The 24055-nt window shown below is 53.6% G+C and overlaps 1 protein-coding gene across 4 annotated transcripts in view; it reads left to right on the forward strand.

Moving 5' to 3' along the window:
• The window catches only part of ARHGAP39 (Rho GTPase activating protein 39), a 149064-nt gene that overhangs the window by 117158 nt on the left and 7851 nt on the right, over positions 1-24055 (forward strand). For all 4 annotated transcript variants that reach the window (XM_075024118.1, XM_075024120.1, XM_075024119.1 and 1 more), the window contains exons 4-6: positions 14443-15850; positions 20379-20940; positions 22595-22687. In XM_075024118.1, coding sequence (XP_074880219.1) covers positions 14443-15850; positions 20379-20940; positions 22595-22687 — 2063 coding nt within the window. The remainder of the gene's footprint in view (positions 1-14442; positions 15851-20378; positions 20941-22594; positions 22688-24055) is intronic.

Here is a 24055-nt window from a genome sequence, read left to right on the forward strand (position 1 = left end):
GTGTCCAGTTCTTGTACTGACCACGTTCAGCCCTTCTCCATCTGGGCACAGACTGGCTGGTTGTTGGTGCTGTAGCACCTTCACATGGATGCAGGAAACGTGTTTAATTTGCACTGCTGGCAAAGACTGAAGCCAGGTACCAAGTTCAGGAGGAGACTTGTAGGAGCTTGGAAGAAGCCTGAGACAGAAGGGAGAAGCCACCACACCAGACTTTGAATGCAGCTCCTGCCAGCTAGCCATGCACTGGGTGCGTGAGAACAAATACAGCCATGACACCGGGGAGGAGAAGGTCTCCAACCCCTTCTTGTTGCAACCTCTAAATTCATCCGAGCTTCCCGAGGAAGCCCATTCCCCAGAGCCATCCCAGGGACGGGAGCTCAGCATCTCTGGGCTGAAGCTTCCTTTGCTGCTGGTGTCAATTTTAGCCAAGGCGGCTGCGAGGCCACATTCCTCTTCCAACAATGACAAAGATGCATGTCTCAAGCGTGCCCACGGACATTTGCTGGCCGAGGAGACACCTGCCCAGCAGAAGTGGCGCGGTGGCCGTCCCAGCTGTCCCACGCAGGGACATGTGCTACTGCCAGCTGCTTGATTTATCCTCCGCCTCATTCTGCTCAGGCTTCATTGTTTACGACTGTGAGTTAAGACCACAGCTTAAGGCTTCTCTGTAAATAAATGTGCCCGTTCATGATATTTAAAGGTAAATCTGTTGCCTGGTTTCTTTAGAAGTAATGAAGAGGCACAGACCTAATACCAGTGATTCCTTGGAGAGCCATGAGATTAAAATCCCCTATTTTGGAAGAAAACTGAAGAGCGGTTTGGAGGGTTCATCAGTTCATCACTGTTACTGGGCATACCGCTGTGGTGTAACCTCCTGGGCTGGGACCTCTGCCCCAAGTCCAAGTCTCCGTGGGGCAGAAGGGAGGCAAACCCAGTCTCTTCTCCCCATGCAGCTAAAGCTTAAAGCCCGTCTGTCTGACAGCTTCATTTTTGAGGAGCTGGAGCGTCCTTCTTGAATGTAACTTGGAGCCCAGACCATGGAGCCAGGAGCAGTTTCCTCCACACTCTTTGCCACAGCCTGGCACTTCTTCCACGCTCAGCCAACCACTGAACAGTAGTCTTGCTTTGCAAAGTGAACCACCGTCCTTATCCTCAGTGTGAGCCGGGTAACTTATCTCAAATATGCGTGTGTAGTGCCCAAGGGATGGTCCTGCAGCGTCCCTCTAAGCCAAGAGCAACCCTTCCTGCTGAGGGGCTTCCAGCAAACAGCCAAGCTCCAGCTTCCAGGACCTGTTCTTCAAAGCCAACGTGCTGCTGATGGCAGTATCTGGTGGCTCGCACACAAACCGGGGCAACAGGTCTAGCCTGGCTCCATGGCCAAAAGCTCTTCTCTAAGAGAAGAAGCTACTCGATCAGCCTTGCTGCAGCTGTGGTAGCAATCAGCAGCTTCAAAGCCACCCATCTCCTGGGAAGGGTGGAGGTAAGGCCGTGGGAGGAGGAATGGTCTGGCACATCACCCTAACACCCAGCATCCAGGCTTGGAGATTGGTCTTGTTGTAGTCCTTGGTGGGTGGCCGATCATGTCCCAGAGCCTGGTCAAAGAGGCAGGAGAGATCTTCTGGTGGGGAAGAGCTGGGGGAGGTGGCACCAAGCTTCAGACTGAGTCCAAGGGTGTTCGTAGCAGGGATGAATGATTCACTTTGGAAATACCAAGAGGATGAAGGGCTTCAGCTTAGCAAACAGGGAGGGCTGTGCTCCAGGGCGTGTAAAATCTGCTCGGGATAGGCAAGAGCTAGAAATCACCATTGTAGGAACGTGTTGTCATGCTTACGGAGACAAAGAAAGCAGACCCCTATTGATCTGCTATTTAAGGAAATGTCACTTCTGGTCTCTTTGTATTTTGCAGCTAATTCCTCTTAATGATAAAGGCTTCTCTGTGCTCCCTTCTCTGCGTTCCCTCCTCCCTTTCAAAAAAAGAAAAAACACGTCTTGTTTCAGTGACATTTGGGTTTCAGAAAACAAGCTATTTTGGGTGATTGGTTTAATCATACATCTGAGATGGGGAGAGCAGCCCTGATTGCCTCCTGGGGATCTGGCGTTTGGCTTCCCGCAGGCGTCCGTGCCCTCCGTGCGCGGTGCCTGGCGTGCCGTGCCTGCCTCGGCTGCTAGGACGGGTTGTGTTGTGGATCTTCCAGCTTGGCAGACCCTGATCTTACACTTCCTACTGGTCGGTTCCTGATGAGACTGATCCTGGGGGGCTCACTGGAGATCCCCTGACCACCTTGGCTTGTCCCCTCGTAGCTTGAGAGCTTGCTAATCACAAACCAAGAGGACAAGGTGAGTGCTGTGGCCAGGTATGGCAGGTAACCGAAGCTAACGCAGACCTTCAGCAAGGTCGACCTGCCCTTCAGCAATGAGCTACCAGCCCACGGCTCACCAGGGACAGCCGCCCAAGCTCGTTTCAATGTTTGCTTATTAGCTACAGCCCACAAAATCCCTTTGCTATGGATTCGTGGCCTCTGTCGGAGGGTCTGCAGGGTGTGCTGCAGACCTGTCCACCGCACCGTGCTCCACTCAATGTGATGTTCAGAAACGGCTGCTATTTCACAAGAAAACAGGGGTGTTCATCATCTTGGCGGTGTCTCAGAGCCCTGCTTTCCCCCTCACTGCTGCAAAAAGGCTGGCTGAAAAATTCTGTTTTCTTGAATGGGGTGGGGGGGACGGGAAGGCTCGTTATCTGCCTCTTGTCTTGATTCAGCTTCCGTTGCTGCTAATTAGAGCGGATGCCATGGGAGCAGTTTTTCTGAGAGAGGAGGAGTTAGCAGCGCTTGGGCAGCAAACGTGGGAGATATTTCGTGTAGAGAGTTGGTGTTGCGGTTCTGAAGCTAGAAGTGATCTGATAGCGCCGTCCAGAGACAAGGGATTGGACAATCCCTGAACATTGTAGCCTTCTCCTGTCATTAAAAAAAAAAAAATACAAATTTTAAAAAAATGGTACTTTGACAGGGTGGCTTTTCCTTGCCTTGGTCACAGGTATCAATCCTTCAGTAATATTTTAGTTGGAGAATGAAATCGCTGCATGCGGAGGAGCTTTGTGAGACCTTAGACACCCTTCAAGCCAAGCTTTGCAATCAACAGAGATGGCCTGAAGGTTGGGCTTCAGCCTTCCCGTGGCTCTGAATTTCCCCCAACAAGACCAAGTCTGATATTCAGCTTCCAGGACACCCCACGGCTCACACTGCATCCATGAGATGGTCCTTGTGATCCCACTGCTGGTATTCAGCAGGAGACAGAAAGCAGAGGGCAGCTGTGACGCCATCTGGTTGGTGGTAATGCTGCACCTTCTCCATGGTTCTTCCATGGATGGGTGGTCCTGTCCAGAGCAAACACCAAGTCCCAGATCAGCCTGGGAAGAGGTTGGCAGGTCATGGAGGTGGTCTCCTGCCGCACGGCTCTGTCCGGAGCTGTCAGCCCCCCATCATCCCACCGGGAGCAGTGGGTGACATCTGGTGTCCATGAATACAGGCAGCAACATCAGTCCACCTCCTCCTGATCCCAACAAGTGTAAAACCTTTCAAATCACAGTTTCTCTTGGTTTTCCCCATCGGACGGATGCATCAGCCCATCCCAACCAAAGCTAAAGGAGGACGAGAGAGGGAGACCCACAGGTGCAGTTAAGTGAAGGCAAGAAGGAAGGGAGAAGCTTGAGGGATGAGAAACACAGGACAAAACACAAACCCAAGGGTGCTCCCTGCTGTGCCAGGCTGGTTTTACACTGGCTTTGGGTACCCAGTACAGCCTAATCAGGAGAGCTCAGCCCAATCCATGGCTCAGTTCTGTCCTGCCTCAGCCAGACCATTGCTGGACATGGCCCAGTCTGGATTCGACTACAGAAACCAGTTTTAGCACCACTGAGGTCAGTGCAGGGGTTGGGAAACTTGAGCCTGGCACTCACACTCCTCTCCAAATATCCATTTTATTGCCCAAACAATGCAGATTTCATCTTGCTCACACTGTTTTCTATAGGAATTGGTTTTGACCATACCTGCACGTTTCTTAAAAAATGAAGTCCAAGGAGGACGTGAGATTTCCAGGCGTGTAGATAAAGATGAGAGCAGAGATTGCAAGTGTAGAAGAAGGTTTGGAGAGACTATGGTGGGGTTGTGGGCACACCTGCGGTGACCCCTAATCTCATAAAAGTTGTAAGCAACAAGTGCTTGAGCAGGAATTTAAAATTTCAGGTACAGTCTAAGATCTGGGATATTTATATACGCTGCAAGCATGTAATTCTGTACATACAAATTTTGGGGAATAGCAATACTTGCAGACGAAGAGCAATGAAGTCTTAGGGATGGGAGATTTTAGCCTGTCTTCCTATCCCCTAATTTAGTTACAAATTAGTAAAAAGTTGAGTTTGCAGGTGGCTTTTGCACAGCTACAGAGCCCGGATCGCTGTCCTAAGGACAGTTTCCTAGCTGGAAAATTTAGGAGGGACCATCGGAGGCTTCGGTCTGAAGCCAGGACATCTTCTGGGCTCGCTGCAGAGAACAGACAGGCTCTTCCCACCTTTGCCTGCATTTGCAGGAAGATATTTCTGTTGCCGGAGCGGCGTCAGGCAGCATGCCAGGTACAGGGAGGTTTTTCTGCCGTCGGCTCATCGCTGACCCCGGGCTTCGCAGCGGGATGCGCTCGGCTGTGCCGGCAGTACCCAGCTGGGAGGAGAGGGGGGCTGGGCTGCATCCTTCATCCCCATCCCCAGGCGGGGGGATTGCAGTCGGTCCAGTTTAGCACCGGACGGGGGAATCTTAAAGGCATTAAGCTCAGGAGGGTGGTGAGAAGTCGCGGGGAGGAGATGCGCCCGGCTCCCGCGGCTGGGGGAGGAAGGTGAGGAAGAGCGAGGGCACGGGGACGGTGGGAAGAGCCCGGGGACGGCACAAGGACCCGGTTGCATTGAGGGGTGCTGGGGGGGTGCCCGGGGATCCTGTGCTTTTCCAGTGGATGTGAGCCCCGATGCATTCACAGGACATCGGAAACCAATATATTTGAATTAATCATTCAAATTAAGGGCTTTTTTCCCTGCCGAGAGGAGAAAACCCATTTAATCCTAGTGCTAAATTATAGTCTTCAGCTGCAAAGCCCAGATAACACTGGGACAAGCAAATGTATCTTGAAAAACTGTGTGTATTTAGGTAGGTATTGTGAATATTCTTGCTTTTAAATCTCCTTTGGAGAAGCATTGCGGTATCATTCATTTAAAAGCCAGAATGGTGCTGTTAAAATAATTACGCTTAAGCCCAGCTGTGACCCGTGCTTTTATTTCCTAGTCCTGCGTTGATTTAATGTAGCTGCCAATCAACTACATTAAAGGCATCGTGGTAGAAATCGCTAATGTAAAAAACAATTTGGGTTGTCATGACTGTTTTTAAGGTAAATAGAGCTGTGGATGGTCTTAATTATTGCAGACATCAGAATAATTCTGTTTTAAGTGTCAGGGATGGCGTCTACTTGCCCGCAGCAGAGACGCGGCGCAGGGTGAGGGTTGCTTGTGTCTGTCCTGCAAAAGCAACTGGAAGCAAAGGAATTCCTGGGTGAGGGAGCTGAGGAGCGTGCACGGAGCGTGCACGGAGCACGCGGAGCCCAGCAGCCTGGTGCCGGACATTTTTCCTCTCACCTCTGTCATTGACTTTCCGAAGGCTGGAAGAAGATCGTGGAGGTGGTATTTGAGCAGACAGGGAGATTTAAGAGCATAAGTCGCTTGAGTGCTTTGGAAAAATCCTTCCCTAAATAAATGCAATGTTTCAGTCCACAGAAATTATGCAAATTTGCAAAGAAATTGATTTCGGTGATAGACGATTAGAGGGATTTGGGAAGTAGTTTGTCATGGAAATGTACTCAGAGTCGTAAGTAAAATCTTGCCTTCCTCACAAGGAGAAAATAGCAAAGGGAACCCAGCACCAAGCCAGAGATAACAGAAATACTTTGAATTTCTGGAGGAGCTCCTGCGCCAGGAGGGTGGCAAGCCTCGGCAAGGCTCGCTCTCCTCTCCAGCAGCACCGCTTTTCATTTACTGGAGTAAATGAGCTGCTCGTGGGCACGGTAGCTGCAGCGATTCAGCTGCAAAAAGGCCTTTCGCAATATTCCTTTTGCAGAGAGAAAATTAAATTTAGTCTGTAGCAATGCTTTCTAGTGTTTAGCAATAATCCAGGGCAGCATGATGGAGCTTTCAGGTTTATTGCTTGCTGTTACTTAATATTTTGATTGAAAGCTCTACCTTGGCTAGATGATTTGATGGGCAGGGCTGCTTCACAGGGATTTTTATTCGTATCCACTGTTGCCAGATGCAGGCTGCTGTCTGAAATATTAATGCTAGCTGCAAATCCAGGAATTAAGAGGTGCTTTCACCGGGTTTGAGTTAAAACACCTGGCCTTAGGACGAATTCCTGTCCGTTTGGGGATGGTGGAAGAGCTGAAGCATGGAGGTGTGCAGAGCATCACTTGGTGCTCAACTCTTACTGCTTTGTGGTACCCAGGTTTTTAGCTTGGAGGTTGGAAGTTGTTGGGGTGGGAAAAGGGCATCAGACCGGGCAGCTCTTCCTTACGGAGCTGCTCTTGGTTTACAGCTCTCCCTCCTTCTCTCCGATGCTCCTCTGCTGCCAGGTCTGCAGGCAGGGATGCCCACGAAGCTGGCCGAAAACCCACGGGTGACGGCAGGGTGGGCTGAATGTCCGTGCAAGAAGAGGAGTCATTGGGAAAAACGTAACGGCGTCGCTGCAAAACCTCCTCCATCGATGCAGGTGGAAGCGCCTGTGGCTGCAGATCCGGGCTCCGCGTGCGGGGAAGGGAAAGCTCTGCCATCCTGCTGCACCTCCCTGCCCGCTCCCACGAGGCAGGGTAACCCCAACGCGTGCTGCCGTCCGTGCCTCGCGCCGCGCTTTGCGGCGTTGCCGCATCCCGGAGCGTGGCCAGGACTCTGCTCTGGGTGCCGGTGTCACCCAGACTATGGACGTCATCCAAGCCATAGATGTGACCCAGGTAGCATTGAGGGAACAGGATGTTTCAGGCTGTCAGGGGAAGGTATCCCCCCCAGCTTTCCCTGGTTTTGACTCCTTACGGAGGTGCTGGTCTCCCCTCATTTTATCCGAAGAGGCAGAGGAATGCCAGCGGATTGACCTCCCGTAGCTTTGGAGGTGTCTTGCTCTTTTGCAAATAACTTTGCTGATGCAGGAGAACGGCCGCGCATCCCCATCGTCCTCTGGCCTTTGTTGGTCCAGCTGGTGTCACCTTGGTGCATCTGGGGGGCTTTGGGGACACCTTCTGTATGTCCTGCTCTTTCTAACTGTAGCAGTGCCGGAGTCACCCGCAGGAGCAGGAGGAGAAGGGGCTTGATGATACCAAGGTGACACGCTGACGGCAGCTTGTGCCGCTCGGGCAGCATCGCTTTGCCAAGTGTTGTCAGGGCCGTGTGTTGCAGAGGCTTTCCAAGGTTGCTGATATTTTTAGGGCGATGGCTATTAATCACTCCTTGGCGGCCGTTTGGCATTGCAACCTTTAATGACTCCTTCTGCCGCGCTGGGAGTTCATAACCTAAAAGCAAGCAAAAGCCTCAACCTCATCTCCAAAAACAAAGCACCCATGCACATGGCTGGAGTTTAAATTACTTGTCTGTCTGTAACAGAAAAATGTGGGGGAAGGAGTAGCAGAAAGGGGAGAAGTAACAAGGACTTGGGCTTGCAGGTGGCCCTGGAGCAGACAGCAAAGACCTTGGCTCCAAGTCATCCACCCATGAGGTTTAGGGGACCCCAAGGAGGTGCCTGGAGTCTCCCCTTCCTCTGTGATGTGCTGCAAATCGCTAATGAGCCACTGCAGTCTCATCCCAGGTTAGAGAATTAATTGGGGAAACCTGTTTCTGAGCAGCAGTGGGAGGTGGGTGCTGGTGCTCGTGGCTTCTGGTCACACTCGAGACCAGAAACAATTTCTTTACCTGCTCCAGAGAAGGAACTAGCTACCAGGAGAACAATTTGCTTGTTCCCATCCCACCACAAGTTCCCTAAAATTGCTTATCCTTCCCTCGTGTGATGAGTCTTGCCATTGAAAGCAGATGGAGGATGCAGGGACATGCCGAGAGGAGCTGTGAGATTTGGTCTAGGGTTGCACAGTACTTGGAGATGTCTGTGGGCAGCGTCCTCTGCTCTCAGGGGATGAGTCCAGCACGGATGGGGGTTAGTTATGTGTCACCCAGTGGGTGACGGTGCAGGATCCAGCCCATGGGATGCAGAAAACCTGATGATAATTTCCACTCTACCAGGTATGCCGCTTTGATGGTCCCAAAGCTGGACCGTGCAAGTGGTGATGGATACCGACCCCACATTAACAAGCAGAAGATACGGTCCATCACTTGGTGACTCAAAGAGCTTCTCCCATGGGTCATGAGTGTTGCTTGCAAATGATTAAGAAACCCGAAGGCAGCTGGTGCTCACAGCAGGACCCCCAGTGCAAGGACCTCTGGGTGGGACACGCTGCCTGGCTTTGCTGGCAATCCTCACTGGCTCTTCTGCTTTCTTGCCTTGAAAGTTTTGGGGTCTGTATATAAAAAGCAGCTTATTAATGAAGATGAATGACCTTCAGTTCGGCAGGAGGGGAAGAGCAGAAGAAATGGAGAGTGACCAAGGGCTCACGGAGCCCTTTTAGGGGAGGAGATCCCCGCAGAAGCTGCATCCTGCAGCCAAGGAGTTGCATGCATAAACCTGACTTAACAACTAGACTCTTGATAGAATTTGTGATTCTTCTTCAGAATCTCAAAAACGGCATTTCAGCCATTTTAACCATCAGAAGCACGTATGTTCCTGTACTCCCTGTAGAGCAGTGGGGGAGGGTGTTTCCATTTGTTCACAGGAAGAATGAAGCCAAGTTTTGCCTCGATGGGGTTTGGGGTAATTGTAGGGAGAGCTAAGAGCTTCTGCAGACAACGCAGCCTTCTGCCATTGCTCCAGACTGTGGGGTGCCACCATCTCCTTGGATTTCTGCCCATATGTTTACAGGGTCCATTAGATCCTTGGCGGTGAGCAATGGCATCCTTGTGCATTAACCATTGGAGCAGCCACACGGCATATCCCAGGGATGGTGCTCTGCCTCGGCTGCGCCGTCCCGGTTCCCCCCCAAAAGCCCCAACCGACGTGGCCAAGACCCTTGGCCAAGACCTCAGCACATGGTCTGGGCAGGAAAAGCAGCATGTGCAGGAGCAGAGCAAGAGGCTGCTTTCCATTTACATTAGCTGGAAATCAAGCTTGCAGCATTTTAGCTTTGGTAGTCTGAAGGCTGAAGAAATGGGATCTGATAAAAGCAGAGTGCAGGGACCGAGAGAAGATGCTCGAGTTGCTCCAAAACACAGAGCCCACCCACCAGTCACATATATGCCTATCCTTAATGGGAAGGTCAGCACTGAAAGCATCAAAAAGCATGTGAGGAACCCAGGACTGGTGCCCCACAGCCCCCATGGGATGAGCAGGAGTGTCCCAGTCCGGCAGCCCTGCCGCATCGCTCCAGGTCTGATTTCCCTGGCTCCTGGCCAGCCTTAGTCCAATTATCCATCCCTTTTTCTTCTAGTTTGTCATCCTCAAGATGCAAGTCCCCATCTGCCCTGGTGGCTGCTCAACCGTGGTCCTAACTGGCAGCCTGAGCCAGAGGGGAGGTGATGAGGACGTGCTGGGTCCCACAGGGTGGGTTAAGCAGCAAGTTGCATCCTTGCAAGAGCACCTTGGGCTTCCCAACCTGAAAACCGGACCTTGAGCTCGCTAATCTGGTGGCAGAACCGGGGCGATGTCCATGGAGGAGGCATGCAGCCAGCAGTGGTTGCTGAAGAATATTAAGGGCAGGCCAGTGACCAAGGCTGTAATTACTGCAGTTAGTAACCATGGTGAAAATAAATTAGTGTCCTCTGTGGTCAGATAATTGATGAAGGAAGAGGAGACCTCAGTTAACGTCCATGCAGCAGTGGGATGGTGATTCACTGCTGGTGGGTTCATAATCCCTTCTCGCCCGCTGGCATCACGCTGCCTCCGGACCCGCTGCCCTGGCGCTGGTAGGAAATCCGCCCATTAATGGTGGAGCGGGCAGGGGATGAAATCAGTCCTTGGTGATCTCCGTAGCGTATCTATCTTCTCACCTCACTCATCATTTTGGTTTGTTGACGCTGGGCGATGCAGCCAAGCGTTTCTTGGCATTTCTGACCCGGCAAGGCTTTCCCTCGTCACCCTGCGCCGATAGTTTGTGCTGGTCTGGGCGTGCTGCTATGGTTGTGGAGGGAGTTTTGGGGGTCTGGAAGGGCTCAATGACTGGTTGAGATCCAACAACCAGCATGGAGGGACCCAAACTCGTGCAGGTCTTCAATGGCAAGAAGCTGGCAGGAGGCTCAAGTCCTCAGGAGCTCGAAAGGCTGCTGCGGAAAGGGAAGGAACAAATTGTTCCCCACATCCCCTGGAGCAAAGACAAAGTCATGGGCAAGCAACGAGCAGGGTGCTGGGAGATAGTGGAGCCTCATGCAGGGAGATATTTATATATGCCTCTTTGTGGGCTTTTTTCTGCAAAACTCGGTAATTGGACTCACTCCACCTTTTTCTGAAGGACAGAAAGGACAAGTGGCTGTGAAAAAATAACTGAGAATGAGAAAGGAATGAACTGGGAGAGCAGACGGTGCCTCGGGTATCTTCTGTGCCAGCGTGGGACTCGGAGAGGAATTGATAACACAATGTGCTTCCCTGTGCTTTGGAGACAGCAGCGAACTCCAGCACAGATCCCTCCTGCGAGACAGGCGATGCTTTCGGCACCTCCATAAAAACCACCTCTCCTCTTCCTCCTGAGTGTCCCCTGCCTGGATGGCATCTCCCAAGGACTTGAAACGTGGACTGAGCAGATGAAAAACCTCTGTTAGTTGGGGTGATCCATGTGCCACTCCACTGCACTGGGCCATGCACGGGCAGAAGAGCCTTTTCTTGCAGAGCCCCCCAACCAGTGGCCATGAAATCTTTTGGACAAGGTGGAAAAGACTGGTGAGAACTGGAGTAGCAAAGAAGAAAATCAAAGCGTGGTCTTAAGCGGGTAGGAATGGGGAAGGCAGCATGAGCTGGCCAGAGCTGATGGCTCTGCTGTCGTCCTGAAGAAACAAGGAGCCACCTTCAACCTTCAGGACATGATGCAGAAGATCTCGCTTGTAGATGTGCTTCCACGAAAGCAGGGGAGAAGGTTTAATTCTTATTTAACGGGTAACTTGGCAAAAGGAGGGCTGCCTCCAGCTCTTAGGATCCATGAGATCCACTGAGAGTGGTGGGTGGTGAGAAATGTGCATTGGGCAAGATGTCAAATGGGGTGTTTTGGCACCAGAACTGGGGCCAAGGCTGGTGGGCTGCTCAGTGTGACCTCTGAGAGCTGTGCTGGTGCTGGGGCATCTGGAGGTGGTGCATGCTGCCAAAAAGGAGTGGGAAGGCCCTCTTCTGCTGGGCATCGACCTCTCTGGGATTTCATCATGAGAAGAGGCTCCAGTGACCTGGAGTCAATGAAAGCTGTGGGTCACCAGGTTCAAGAGATCCAGTATGGAGTTGGCAGTAACTCAGTCTCACACTGTCAGCTGCTTCTTGGGGGTGGGAGGAGAAGCGTGAGCCAACTCTTGGGCCAAGTCTTCATGGTGTGAGGTCACTGTGTCCTTCATTGGAGATGCCGTGTGTTGGGACAGCCCTGGAGAATGAACCTGAGCCAGGTGACAAGGCTGCAGCCGGTGGTGTCCAGCTCCTGCCCTTCCTGACGGGCACATTTCCCACCAATGGGGTCCATGGAGCACAGGAGAAGGGTTAGTCCCCAAAGGTCACCCAACATTTGGGGGAGAACAAGGTGCAAGCCACATCCCTGGTGTGCCTTCAGTTTGGGGAGTGACAGGGATGGAGGCATCTCTGTCCTGCTCCAACATCACATCCTACTGCTGAGAGATTTCTTTCCTGGCTCTTGCCCAAGTTTATGATGATGTTATGAAATTATTTTCTCCTACTCCCCATCTGACAGCAGCACGCTGGCAACGTGGTAATAGTTGCCTTTGAGGCTGGAGCAGCATAGACATGTCTAAGGCTGAAGCCCAAGCTTGGCTGAAGTTTTGCTCCTCTGAGTATTTGATACTTTACTTTTGTGACGAGGTGGTAACTTGAGGTAGTGAGTTGGTCCAAGCCTTGATGTCCACCCTCCTGTAGAGGGGGAGTTTTTCCACGGTGGATGATCTGCCAGTTCGGAGCTGCCCCAGGAGAGGTGGATTCATTTGAGAAGGGTTGAGTTGCTCCTCACCCCTTGGGCTTTCTTGCTCATCCCAGGACACTGAGCAGCCCTGAGAGGAAGGTTTGACCAGACCAGATGGAGCCCAACCAGCCTTGCCCAGGTTGCACAGCTCCCTGCAACCCATTTCCAGGGAGTTAATCCTGCAGGGCCAAGATTATCCTGAGATTATAATTATTTCTGACTGTGAATTATTAATAAAGAGGAAAAGAAAACCTCTTTGATTCATTGCAAATTGCAATTAGGGTTGAAACGGAGAACCTGTGGACATGCTGCTGGAGCATCCGTGATGGGGGACACAGCTTTGCGGGATGCGTCGCTATTCAGAGGAGATGTTACCCACCAGGACTATCAAATGCCTTAACAAGATGAACTTGAGAGAGAGGTGAAGGAGGTCTCCTCCTGGCTCTGGTTTGAGGCTCCAGGATTTTTTCACATGTGGACGAGCTCGTCTCCGCTAAGCCCTGCTCAGGTGAGCTCCTGGTGCCCTCGGCGCGTTGCCCAGCTGAGCTTTCACCCTTGCTTGCACCAGGAGTACCACAGAAGCTGCCTGTTGGGTGGCAATTTGGGGATGATTATTCACATCTCAGAATTAAGAAGGTCCGCGTTGGCGCTTGCTGTTGCGTGCATGTCGTACGTATGAAAACAGACTCCACCAGGCAGTTTCCAGCCCGATGCTGTGTGGGTTTGGGGTGTGCAGGTACAGTATCTGCGAGTTGGACGACAGCAAGATGCTGTAGGACGCTCCACGTTGAAGGACGTTCAGTGGAAGCACGCAGGGCGTCATCGCGTGGGATGCGAAGCGGCTGAGGGATGCAGTGAGCTTGAGCATCAAGAAATGGAAGCCGTGGGCATCTGCCGCCACCGCTCCAGCTCTTGCTCGCTTCTCCGTGTGCCTCTTGCACATCCTCGCAGCTGTGGTGAGACGCTCATCCCATCCGGGGCTGGCCCTAGGGTTTTTTGGGGGCGATGAAGGGGATGGAGGGCAGCTGCTGCTCTCATCTCCTGCGGCGTTTGCGCTCCATCCCTTTGGAGACCGAGGTGTCCATCTGTCGTGTGGGTTTAGGCAGTTGGCTAAGCTGTCCCTCTCCTCCCTGCCCCAGCATGTCGGTACTCCAGTGCCACCACAAATAGCTGCCCCGTGGCCTTTGGGTACGAGGCAGTGGGGTTTTGCGTTTCATGGGGCTGGGACATCTCTGCACAGGTCAGGGTTGTGTTTTCAAGCCCCCTCCCCAAGCTATTTAGCATCCCCGCAGGAGCCAAACCGCAGGCAGAGGTTCAGTCCTCTGCCCTGTCCCCCCACCGTGGACTCCCTTTGCGGCAGAGGGGGTAAAGTCTGAAGCTTTTTGCCTTCAACTTCTTTTTAAACAATGCTTGGGATTATTGTTTTTTCCTGGGTTTAACATAACCCAGCTCCAGCTGGGAACCGGAGGAGGGTGTTAATCCCGGGCAGGGGGCTGGATGGAGGGGGTGAGATGGGGTAATCCTGCGTGCTGCAGGGAACGGAAAGCAAGAAGAGGCAGGAGAGATGGTGCTGTGCGTAGGTGTCTTCTTCTTGCCCTGGGATGGGACATCCCAGCAAAGAGCCAATGCCAGGTGGGGACTGTGGTGGGGGTCAGTCCCCACTCCCTGCAAGGACTGCGTTCCCAAACACCCATGAAACTGTCACCCAACGTACAACTGCCCCAAGGCTTGTCCCCAGAGGGTGGCCATGCTCGCCCCTCCATCGCCGTTCGGCTCCAAGAAGCACCAAGGCACGAGCGGGGAGGGCTGAGTCAGGGCTGTCTCCTAGAGATGTACCCCAAGGGGTGTCATCACTTTTTGGGGCTTGGCTTTCCAACCTGCCTGTCCTTCGTGCACCCTGGGGGTTGCTGAGGTCTGTGGGAGCCCGGGAGGGCTGCGGGCTGGTGCCTACTGCGTTTGGGACGGTGACAATGCCCTGGTCTCTCCATCACCAGTGTGGTCTTCACCTGATGGGAGAGGCTTGGGGTGCTCGGGCACGTCCATCCTTTGGGCTCCGCTGCAGCCGAGGGTCTGGGGGGGGGTCTCAGGGCAGCAGTTTGGGGGAGTCTGTCCACCTGTGGGCACAGGGGGCTTTCCTCGCTGATGGCAGCGCTGTGTTTCTCCCCGCAGGACGTCGTCGCTGCGATGGAACGCCGGCACCAAGGAGCGGATGCTGATCAAAGTGACCGACCGCGAGCCCAGCTTCCTCATGCACCAAGGCAACGGCTACGCCCCCGAAAACCAACCGGGCACCCGCTCGCGGCGACCCTCAGGGGGACAACAGTCGCCCAACCTACAAACCTTCGCCCCCGACACCGACAACTCTGTTTTCTTCCCGGAGAGGAAGCAGTCGCCCTTTTTGAAGAGGGCCGAGCACGTGGGCAGCTGCTCGCCGCTGCTCGGCCGGGGGGACTCCTTCTGCTCCCCGCTCCAAGCCCAGCACCGCAAGCACTCCAGCGAGTCGCAACCCTCCTCGCCCCGCTACGCTTACGAGCCCCCCCTCTATGAGGAACCCCCCATGGAGTACCAGGCTCCCATCTACGATGAACCCCCCGTGGACATGCAGTACGAAGCCAGCGGGAGCTACAAAGCCGGCTCGCCGCAGAAATCGCCCATCCGTAAACCTCACCCCTTCCTGCAATCGCCCAAGCAAGGCTCCAACTCGCCCTACCAGCAGTTGGTGCTCACCAAACAGAAGTGTCCCGACCGGTTCATGAGCCTGGAGTACAGCCCCGCCGGCAAGGAGTACGTCAGGCAACTGGTCTACGTCGAGCAGTCGGGCTCCAGCCCCAAGATGAAGACGGGGTTGAGGCACAAATATTCCCCCAACCCCATCGGCGGCTCCTACTCGCTGCAGCACAGCCCCTGCCTGGTCCGGGACCAACGCTTGGAGATCAAATCGGGTGACTACAGCAGCATGGAGGGACCCGACTTCTGCCCTGGCCCAACGGGTGGCCAGGTGGCCCAGGGCGAGGACTCCATGTCGTGGTCCAGCCAACAGGACACTTTGTCCTCCACCGGCTACTCACCCTCCACCAGAAAGAGGAAAAGCCGAAAGCCTTCCCTATCCCATGACCCCAACGCCTCCTCCACGGACGGCTCAGGGGACCGGGAGGTGTTGGGCGAGCAGATGCTGGGTGAGGAACGAGCCACCCCGGGACCCAACAGGTCACCGATGAACCGTACGGAGAGCAAGGCGGCGGAGGCAGAGGCGGCACGGGGCTTCCCCGAGCCCTTTTTGGCACAGGCGCGCCTGGCTTGGGAAGCCCAGCAAGCCCACTACCATATGAAACAACGGAGCAGCTGGGATTCCCAAAAGGACGGTTCGGGCTACGAGAGCGACGGTGCCCTCCCTTTGCCCATGCCGGGTCCGGTGGTGCGAGCCTTCAGCGAGGACGAGGCGTTGGCGCAGCAGGAGAACAAGCACTGGAAGAGGAACACCTTCGAGAAGCTGGGCTTCCCCCAGATCCTGCTGGAGAAGAGCGTCTCCGTGCAGACCAACCTGGCCTCCCCCGAGCCCTACCTGCATCCATCTCAGGTAACGTCCTCGGGGATGTCCTCAGCGTTGGGGGGGGGGCTTAACCGCGTGCCCCACACCGCCAACCCTTGCCCGCCACTCGGCATCTCCTCGGGTGCCGCGCCGGGTTAGGCTAGACCGCACCACGTGGCAGCGCAGCGTCCCCGCCGCCCTCCTGGTTAAAGCTCCTTCTTCTTGTAAAGCCGGTTTAAATCCCTGCCTCCACTGCAGATCCAGCGGGATGGTCCCCGGGGCGATCCCACGCTTTCATAGCTACCGAGCGCCGCACGGGCACCTCTGCGCTGTGGCAGCCCCAGTCCTGTGCCGCGGCTTCGAGCGCTGCTTCTCCTCCCTCGGTCTGGCTGCTGCTTGGTGGGAGCCAGCTCCTGGACCCCCAGCACCCGTCCCCGGCTGTGCTCGGTGCTCCTGGCACACACACGGGGCTCCTGGGCTTTGCAGTAACTCATCTCCTTGCGTTTCACGTCGTGTCACCATCAGGCAGCGGCAGTGCAGGAGATTTCCCCTACCAAGCCCGCAGTGGCTCAGCCTGGGCTTCGTAGCATCCTCCAAGAGCGCTGGATTCTGGTCCCCATCCAGCTGTAGGAGACGTGTGAGCAGGGATGTCCCTTCTGCAGAGCGAGGCGAGATGGCCAGCGTGTGTAAAAGCCCCCTTTCTGCTCTCTCCACCTGCTTCCATTTTCAAAGGGGTCCTCTGCCAGAAATGAGGGTTTGCTCACCAGGTTGTTCCAGGCCGTAGCGGTTCGAGGTGCTGGAGCAGCGCCGCTGGCCCTTGGCTTTCGCAGTGAGCAGGGACGGGCAGCGCCACGTTTGAGTTGGGGTGTTGACCCACCAACCCCAGCTCCAGCCATCCAGGTGGTGGCTGAAGCCATCAGCGGACCCACCAGTAACTCCGAGGCAATTTCCAGTTATGGCAGGAGTTTTTCCCAGTGAGTACTGAAAGTAACTTGAGGAGCTTCATCCCACCAGTGCAGGCTGTCCCATCTGATCACAGGCAGCACCCCACAGAGGTCCTGCCTCTGTCTTCTCCCTGGCGTGTTGGGATTGACAGCACTGCTGATCTGGCTGCCAGGTTTGCTTTCTCATAGAAGTTGGTCCTTTGCAAGTTGGTCCCTCAAAGAAGTTGGTCCATAGCAAGCCGGTCCCTCAAAGCTGGTCCTTAGCAAGCTGATCCCTCAAAGAAGTTGCTCCGTAGCAAGCTGGTCCCTCAAAACCTTGGGATGAAACAGCCACAAGCACACCAGCTTTCCACGATCTGCTTCCCAGGGCTCTGAGCTGCCTGTTCCCTCCCTGGGACTGAGCTGCCCCAGTCCTGGAGACCCCTCCTGTCCCAAGCTCCCATCCCAGAGGAGCTCCTGGGGCTCCCACAGACCATTTCTGTGACGGTGTAGCCCTCCTGCTGCTGATAGCCCCCCATGGTCTCTGACCTGGACCTGCTGGATCTGATCCATCCCCTGTGCCCATCTTCCAGCCCATCAGATGTTTCCCATCAGCAGCTCCTGGCTTCAGGCTTTCAGCTCTCATGTCCTTTCCCCTCCAGCATCCATCACCCCAAATCTGCCCCTCTGACCCGTAGTGCCCCGCTCTGGGCAAGGACAGCGATGCTGCCCATGTCCCCACAGCCAGAAGAGCCCAGAGGTGGGCTGCAGAGGTGGGGAGGTGAAGACAAGGGTTACCGGAGGAAGACCACTTGATTTGCTTTTGGATGCATCAAAGGTTGATGTAAGGACACTAGGAAAGGCTATAATGGCTTTTTAAAAATGGATTGATGATGCCGTGTGCGGGGATAGTTACCCTGGTGAGAGCAATCCAACCTCGAAAACTGCCTGGAAGATGGAGCTTGGTATCAGCAAGGAGGAGATCCTGGACGTGGACCTGGGAAACAGCAAATAATCTGGAAAATCCCTTTTTTGCCTATGGGAATGTGTAAGGAAATCAATGGGGCATTGCATCCAAAGGCAGCAGAAGAATATTCCCCACGCACAAGTGTCCCCAAGCACTCAGTGCCACACGAGGAGGTTCAAACCCAAAACCGAAGAGCTCCAAATCTGCTTTGGGTGCTCACGTTGGCCAGGAGGAACAGCTGCCACCATTAGTGGTCCTATGCCTTCTGCGTGGAGCTCGGGAGGTAGTGGGACTCTCTTCTGCTGCCCAGGTGTTTCTGTCTGGTTGCCCCAGTCTGATGTTGCCCTCAAGCTCAGGAAGAGCAGATTTCCAGCCAGGGTGGTGCAACACTGGCCCAGGTTGCCCAGAGAGGTGGTTGATGCCCCATCCCTGGAAACATTCCAGGTCAGGTTGGACGAGGCTTTGAGCAACCTGATTTAGTTGAAGTTGTCCCTGCTTATTGCAGGGGGATTGGACTGGATGATCTTTGAAGGTCTCTCCCAACCCAAACCATTCAATGATCATGTCTAAGATTGTTGCATGGTTTTAATTTGGTTTCCTATGCCCCCATCAGCTGTGGAACCTTCAACACTGGTTGAAGTGGAAGCCTCTTGCGGTGGGCCCAGACTTGTGACCGGCCATGGTGGGAGCTTTGTGCGGAGGGTTATCACGCTGTCCATGACAGCAAGATGTGCCAGAAATGGAGAAGAAAATGGGAACAAAACGACACTAAGGATGACATGCACCCTGACAGGAGGTCATGGCCAGCTGCCGTTGACACCCAGTTGCTTATCCCCTTGTTGTAGGTCTAGGCTTCCCCCAAGTTCATCTAGGACTGTGCTAATTGGGGCTGAAGCTAATTTTATATTGGCACTAGCTGTAGAGGATCCATCGCGTTTTGCTGCCTGTGTCACTCCCCAGCCTGCCCACGCTGTCCGCTGGAGCGGACGTGGCTGGAGAAGGCTGATGTCCCCAGCTGACGTGGTCCTTTGCTTCTCCGTGGGTGCCCTGGGTGAACAGCATGGTTGTGGCCCAGCTCATGGACTGGTTTCTGGAAGAGCCATGGCACCAATGGCTGCTGAGCGAGAAGCCTCAGAGCAAAGGCTGCATCTCCTTCCACCCAGAAAGCCCCACGTGCCTTCAGCTGACCAGCAGATTGGAGGAGACAGAAGGACCTTTTGGGTGATCTGGTGTCCATAGGAATGGCAGGGCGAGGTCCCTCAAGAGGTGAAGGTCCTGTGTCCCCATGGCCAGGTCCCTGCTGTCATCACCATGGTGCAAGGTGGGAGCTGAGTGACGTCAGTAAGAAGAGGAGACCTCAACACTGGGAAGGGATGAGCTGTTGAGCGAAGAGACAAGAACCTTGACTTGTTTGATGAAGCAGAGGCTCAGTTGTCTACCAGCAGCTCTAGTGGCAATTTGGGTGGCTTCCTTGTCTCCTCCTGGACTTGCCACCCCCACATGGCCCTGGCTCTTTCCACCTTGGTTCTGCCTCCTGCTTTTCTTCTTCTGTTCCTCATCTAAAGCCCAGCCCCAAGACCGTGGCACTGTTGCAGTCACCTCGCACATGGTCCTTGCTCAGGGCCACCGACACGGTTCCCCTGCACAAGGTGGGGACGGCAATGTCACCTCTGGATGGGAAGGGCTCGCCTCCTGCCTGCCTATGAGTCACGTCCCCAGGGCCACCAAACCCAGGTGATGCTGGCCCGGACTTTGCACTTGCAGAAGAGGGAGCTGACAGACGATGAAGCCACACTGGCTGGCTGCAGACCGGGGAGCAGTCCATCCCAAGTGTCCCTGTTTGCCTTTCTCCATGCCGGTCATCAGCTGTTTGGCTGTCCCTCCACCTCCTGGGGTGATATCCATAAGCTGTGCTGGTTCCAGCAGTAGAAGGACACTGGTTTGTAAGGGGTGCCCTTTGCTCTGCAGAGGTCCTACCCGGCTGGGTGCTCTGCAGGTTAGATCCCGGACAGCTTGCGTCCCTCCGCATGTGGGATATAAAGGAACACCAGCCATTTTGATCATGGTTTGGAGGAGCCACCAGCCTCCTGCTGGGTATGTGGCCGCTGGAGAACCATGCTCGAACGTGGCTCTGCGGAGAAGGGGTTATTTGGGGGGCTGGTTACAGGTGAGTGTGTCCCCTCCCCGGTGTGCCCGAAGGACTGGTGGAACCTGAAGCCACTTGCCCTTTGCTTCCCCCACCTTATTGATAGCCACCAGCTTCTTCTGTCCATGACTGCAAAGCCTCAGTGCAAACCGGGGTCCCAGGTGTGAACAGAGTCCGGCACATCAGCTTTTGGGTGGCTTCGCCTATCCACCCACTGGTCTCCTCCCTCCCTATGCCGACCAATGCCACGAGCTGCCTGGCCGCTGGCGCCGGGCCAGCTCCGCTTGCCCATGATAGGATTAAGGAGCAGCTCCTTGGAGAGGACGTAGCTTTTGGGTTGAGCGTGGGGCAAGCTCTTGATGCTGCAATGGTTGGGTGGGTGGGTAGTTGGTTGGTTGGCTGGTTGGTTGGTTGGCTGGTTGGCTGGTTTGTTGGTTGGCTGGCTTGTTGGTTGGCTTGTTGGTTGGTTGGTTGGTTGGTTGGTTTGGTGGTGAGGCCATGCTGTTAGTAACCTTGACTTGTCTGGCTGTTGTCTCCTAGTCAGAGGATCTCGGTGCCTGCGCCCAGTTTGAGAGCAGCAGACAAACCAGGAACATGATGCCTAGCGCCAGCTGTGTCTTCCCCACCTTCAACCTGCGGAAGCCCTCGTCGGAGACGGACATTGAGAACTGGGCCTCCAAGCACTTCAACAAGCACACCCAAGGGCTCTTCCGCAGGAAGGTGTCCATCGCCAACATGCTGGCCTGGAGCAGCGAGTCCATCAAGAAACCCATGATCATGACCAACGACCGCAACGTCAAGAAAGAGGCGTGTGAGATATTTAAACTGATTCAGATGTACATGGGGGATCGGCGGGCCAAGACGGACCAGCTCAACGTGGCCTTGGAGATCGCCACCAAAGGCTGGAGCATGCAGGGTCTGAGAGACGAGCTCTACATCCAGCTGTGCCGGCAGACCACCGAGAACTTCCGTTACGAGAGCCTGGCCCGGGGCTGGGAGCTCATGGCCATTTGTTTGGCCTTTTTCCCACCCACTCCCAAATTTCATTCCTACCTAGAAGGATACATTTACAGGCACATGGATCCAGTGAATGACACTAAAGGTAAGAGAGAAACGGCTGCCCGGTGGCTTTGGCCCCTGCTGATGTCGCAACCCATTTATTTATTTTGTTCCTTCCCCCTTTGCATTCATGAGTCTCCTTGTTGAAAGGTGGGCAAGGAACTCATCCAACGGCCCTCCTGGAGGTGCAGCAAGAGCGGCGGTGCCTTTGCCACCGTCCTTTCCTCCCCGGCGCACGGAAATCCAGCACGAGACCCAACGCGAAATGAGCTTTGACACCTTTGCTGCAGGCTCAGCGTCACCTCGGCTGGGGGTGGCCGTAAGCGAGAGTTCCCAGGACCTCTCCTGGCCCATGAGGACACCTTTAGAGGTCCCTCCCAACCCAAACTGTTCTATGGTTCTGTGATATCTCCAGATGCTTCTTCTGGCTTCTCGAGTAGCTTTGGATCGAAAAAAACCCCATGCTGGAAGGGGAGCCAGCCCGATTCTCAGCTCCCGAGGTGGTTTTTGGTCACGGCAGGTAGAAGAGACATAAATTTGGGCTAGTTGACCCCAAATGGGTAGGAATTGTAGGATTGTTGTTTTCGGGTGCCCTTCGGCTCCCCAGGGACCAAGCCAGGAGGTCTGGGCGACGCCGGCGTCACACGGAGCCGTGGTGGATCCGGCCGGCTTTGGGCCAAGAGGAGATGAACCCAACCCAGGTGTCCACGGGGAAAGCCGTAGGGTGGGCGAGAAACCCCCGTGTGCGAGAGCGTCCCCCAGGGCAGCCGGCGCCGGCGTGCCCGGTTGGAGCCGGCACGCGGGTGGGTACCACCGGGGGGGAAGACCCCCACCGTCGCGGCACCGACGACGGGCGTCGTCCCCCCAGCCCGCCCGCAGCGGAGGTGTCAAGCTCATTTCGTCGCCATCACCGCGCTCCCGCTGGACTCGGCGCGCCGGTGGCGAAAACCAGCGCTCCGCCGGGAGAGGCTCTCCCCCGAGCCCCCCCTCCAGCAGCGTGCCTGCGCTCAGCTCCGCTCCAGCCGTGCTCCGCCACCTGGCCCCGCCAGCCGTCACCCGATGGGTTTTAGTCTTTATTTTCATTTTTAGTTTTAATTTTCATTTTTAGTTTTAATTTTCATTTTTATTTTGTATTTCATTTTTAGTTTTTAGGTTTAATTTTCATTTTTATTTTGTATTTCATTTTTAGTTTTTATTTCCATTTTTATTTCCATTTTTGTTTATTTTCATTTCTATTTTTTATTTTCATTTTCATTTATTTTCATTTTCATTTCCTTTTTATTTTTATTTTCATTTTCATTTATTTTTATTTCATTTATTATTTTTCTTTTCAGTTTTATTTTCAGTTTCATTTGATTTCTTTTTATTTTATTTAATTTTTTCAGTTTTATTTTCAGCTTGATTTGATTTCATTTTTATTTTTATTTTATTTTCATTTTCAATTTTATTTCTTTTTCTTTTCATTTGTATTTTATTTCTTTTTCATTTTTAATTTTTTAATTTTATTTTCATTTTAATTTCATTGTCTTTTCCCTTTTATTTTCTTTTTTTTTTAAACTTCCATTGTTTTCACTCACAGTTTCACTTTATTTTCCAGTTTCAGTGTTCATTTGTCTTTTTCCTCCCATTTCCATCCCCAGTTTCATTCTCCCCTCCCGTTCCATCCCCTTGTCTTCATCGCTTTGTTTGTTTCCCAGTGACCCAGCACATTAAAGAAATCCTGGAAAGGACCAATAAGAAGAAATCCAAATTGAGAAAGAAACCCAAGCCCTATATCGAAGAGCACGATGGTAGGGGCCGCCTCACCGCTCGCTTGGGCCTTCTTTCTCTCAGCCCTCGTCGCCGACCTTCCTCCTCCTCCTCCTCCTCCTCCCCCCGCGCCCCAGCTCCCCTCGGCTCTGCTCCCGCCGGGCGCTTGGAGGGGCTGCGCGTGCCGGGGGCCGCGGGGAGGACGGGGGCGAGCCCGGGGTGGCGGAACTAGGTGGGAAGGAGGACTCAGGAGAGGGGCCAGGGCTGGGAACGTCGTCTCTACGCAATAAATAAAGGTCACGCGCAGACCTGGGTAGGCTAGATCCCATTTTACCGTTTTACCTATTCTATATAATGTTATCACATTATATCTGATGTTATATACATTATATTATGTTATGTATCGCATGCATATGCGATATACAGAACGCTATATATAATGTATAAATACATATAATGTTACAAATCAAACATATTTTTTTAATGTTTGGATAATATATAACAAATAAATCTAACTGTAGACCATTCTGTATAATGTTATAGATATATATAACATTATATAGAGTTACATATAACAAACCAGATATTTTTACAAAGATAATATTATATAAATAATTTAGAAATATAGAAATCTAGAAATATAGAGAAATCTATATAGAAATATAGAAAACATTATTGACAAAGTTATATACAATGTTATCTATAAATATATAATATTAAGGTATATATCGTATAATTTTAACATGATATATACAACTATAATATTATATATCAATGTAATAGCCATTAGCAAGAGGGGGAAGGCAGGAATTTAATTAAGCGGAGCCGCTTAGAAGGTGCTGACGGGTTTTCTCGGTGTTTGATGGATGACCCCAAGGTGGGCACGAGCACCCTTGGTGCCGTGGCCATCAGCGGTGGGGTGGAGTGGGGGGACGGGGACGTGGGATGAGCCCCTTTTCCCGGCATCCCCCTGGCTTTTGGCGTGGTTTGCCGGATCGGGATGCCGGTGAAGGCTCGGCATCCCGGATGAAACCAAGAGGTTCCCAGCACAAGGAGAGGGACCTCAACCTGGAGCCCCAGCGATGGTGGGGCTGGGACCTGGAGCTGGGGTGGGGTGGAGACACCCCAAGAAATGGTTTTAAGAGCACCCCTGAGTGAAGGTTGCTGTTTAATCCCTTCATCGATGACGTAGACGGTGGGATCGAGGGCACCCTCAGCCGGTTTGGCGATGACACCGAGCCGAGCGGTGGGGTTGACCCACCTGAGGGACCTGGACAGGCTGGAGAAGTGGGGCCCATGTGAACCCCCAGGAGGTTCAACCAGGCCAAGGGCAAGGTCCTGCACCCGGGTGGGGGCGATCCCCCGTATCCGTACAGGCTGGGGGATGAGGGGACGGAGAGTGGCGAAGG

The sequence above is a fragment of the Buteo buteo genome, chromosome 3 (genome assembly GCF_964188355.1).
Source record: "Buteo buteo chromosome 3, bButBut1.hap1.1, whole genome shotgun sequence".
Classification (NCBI taxonomy): domain Eukaryota; kingdom Metazoa; phylum Chordata; class Aves; order Accipitriformes; family Accipitridae; genus Buteo; species Buteo buteo.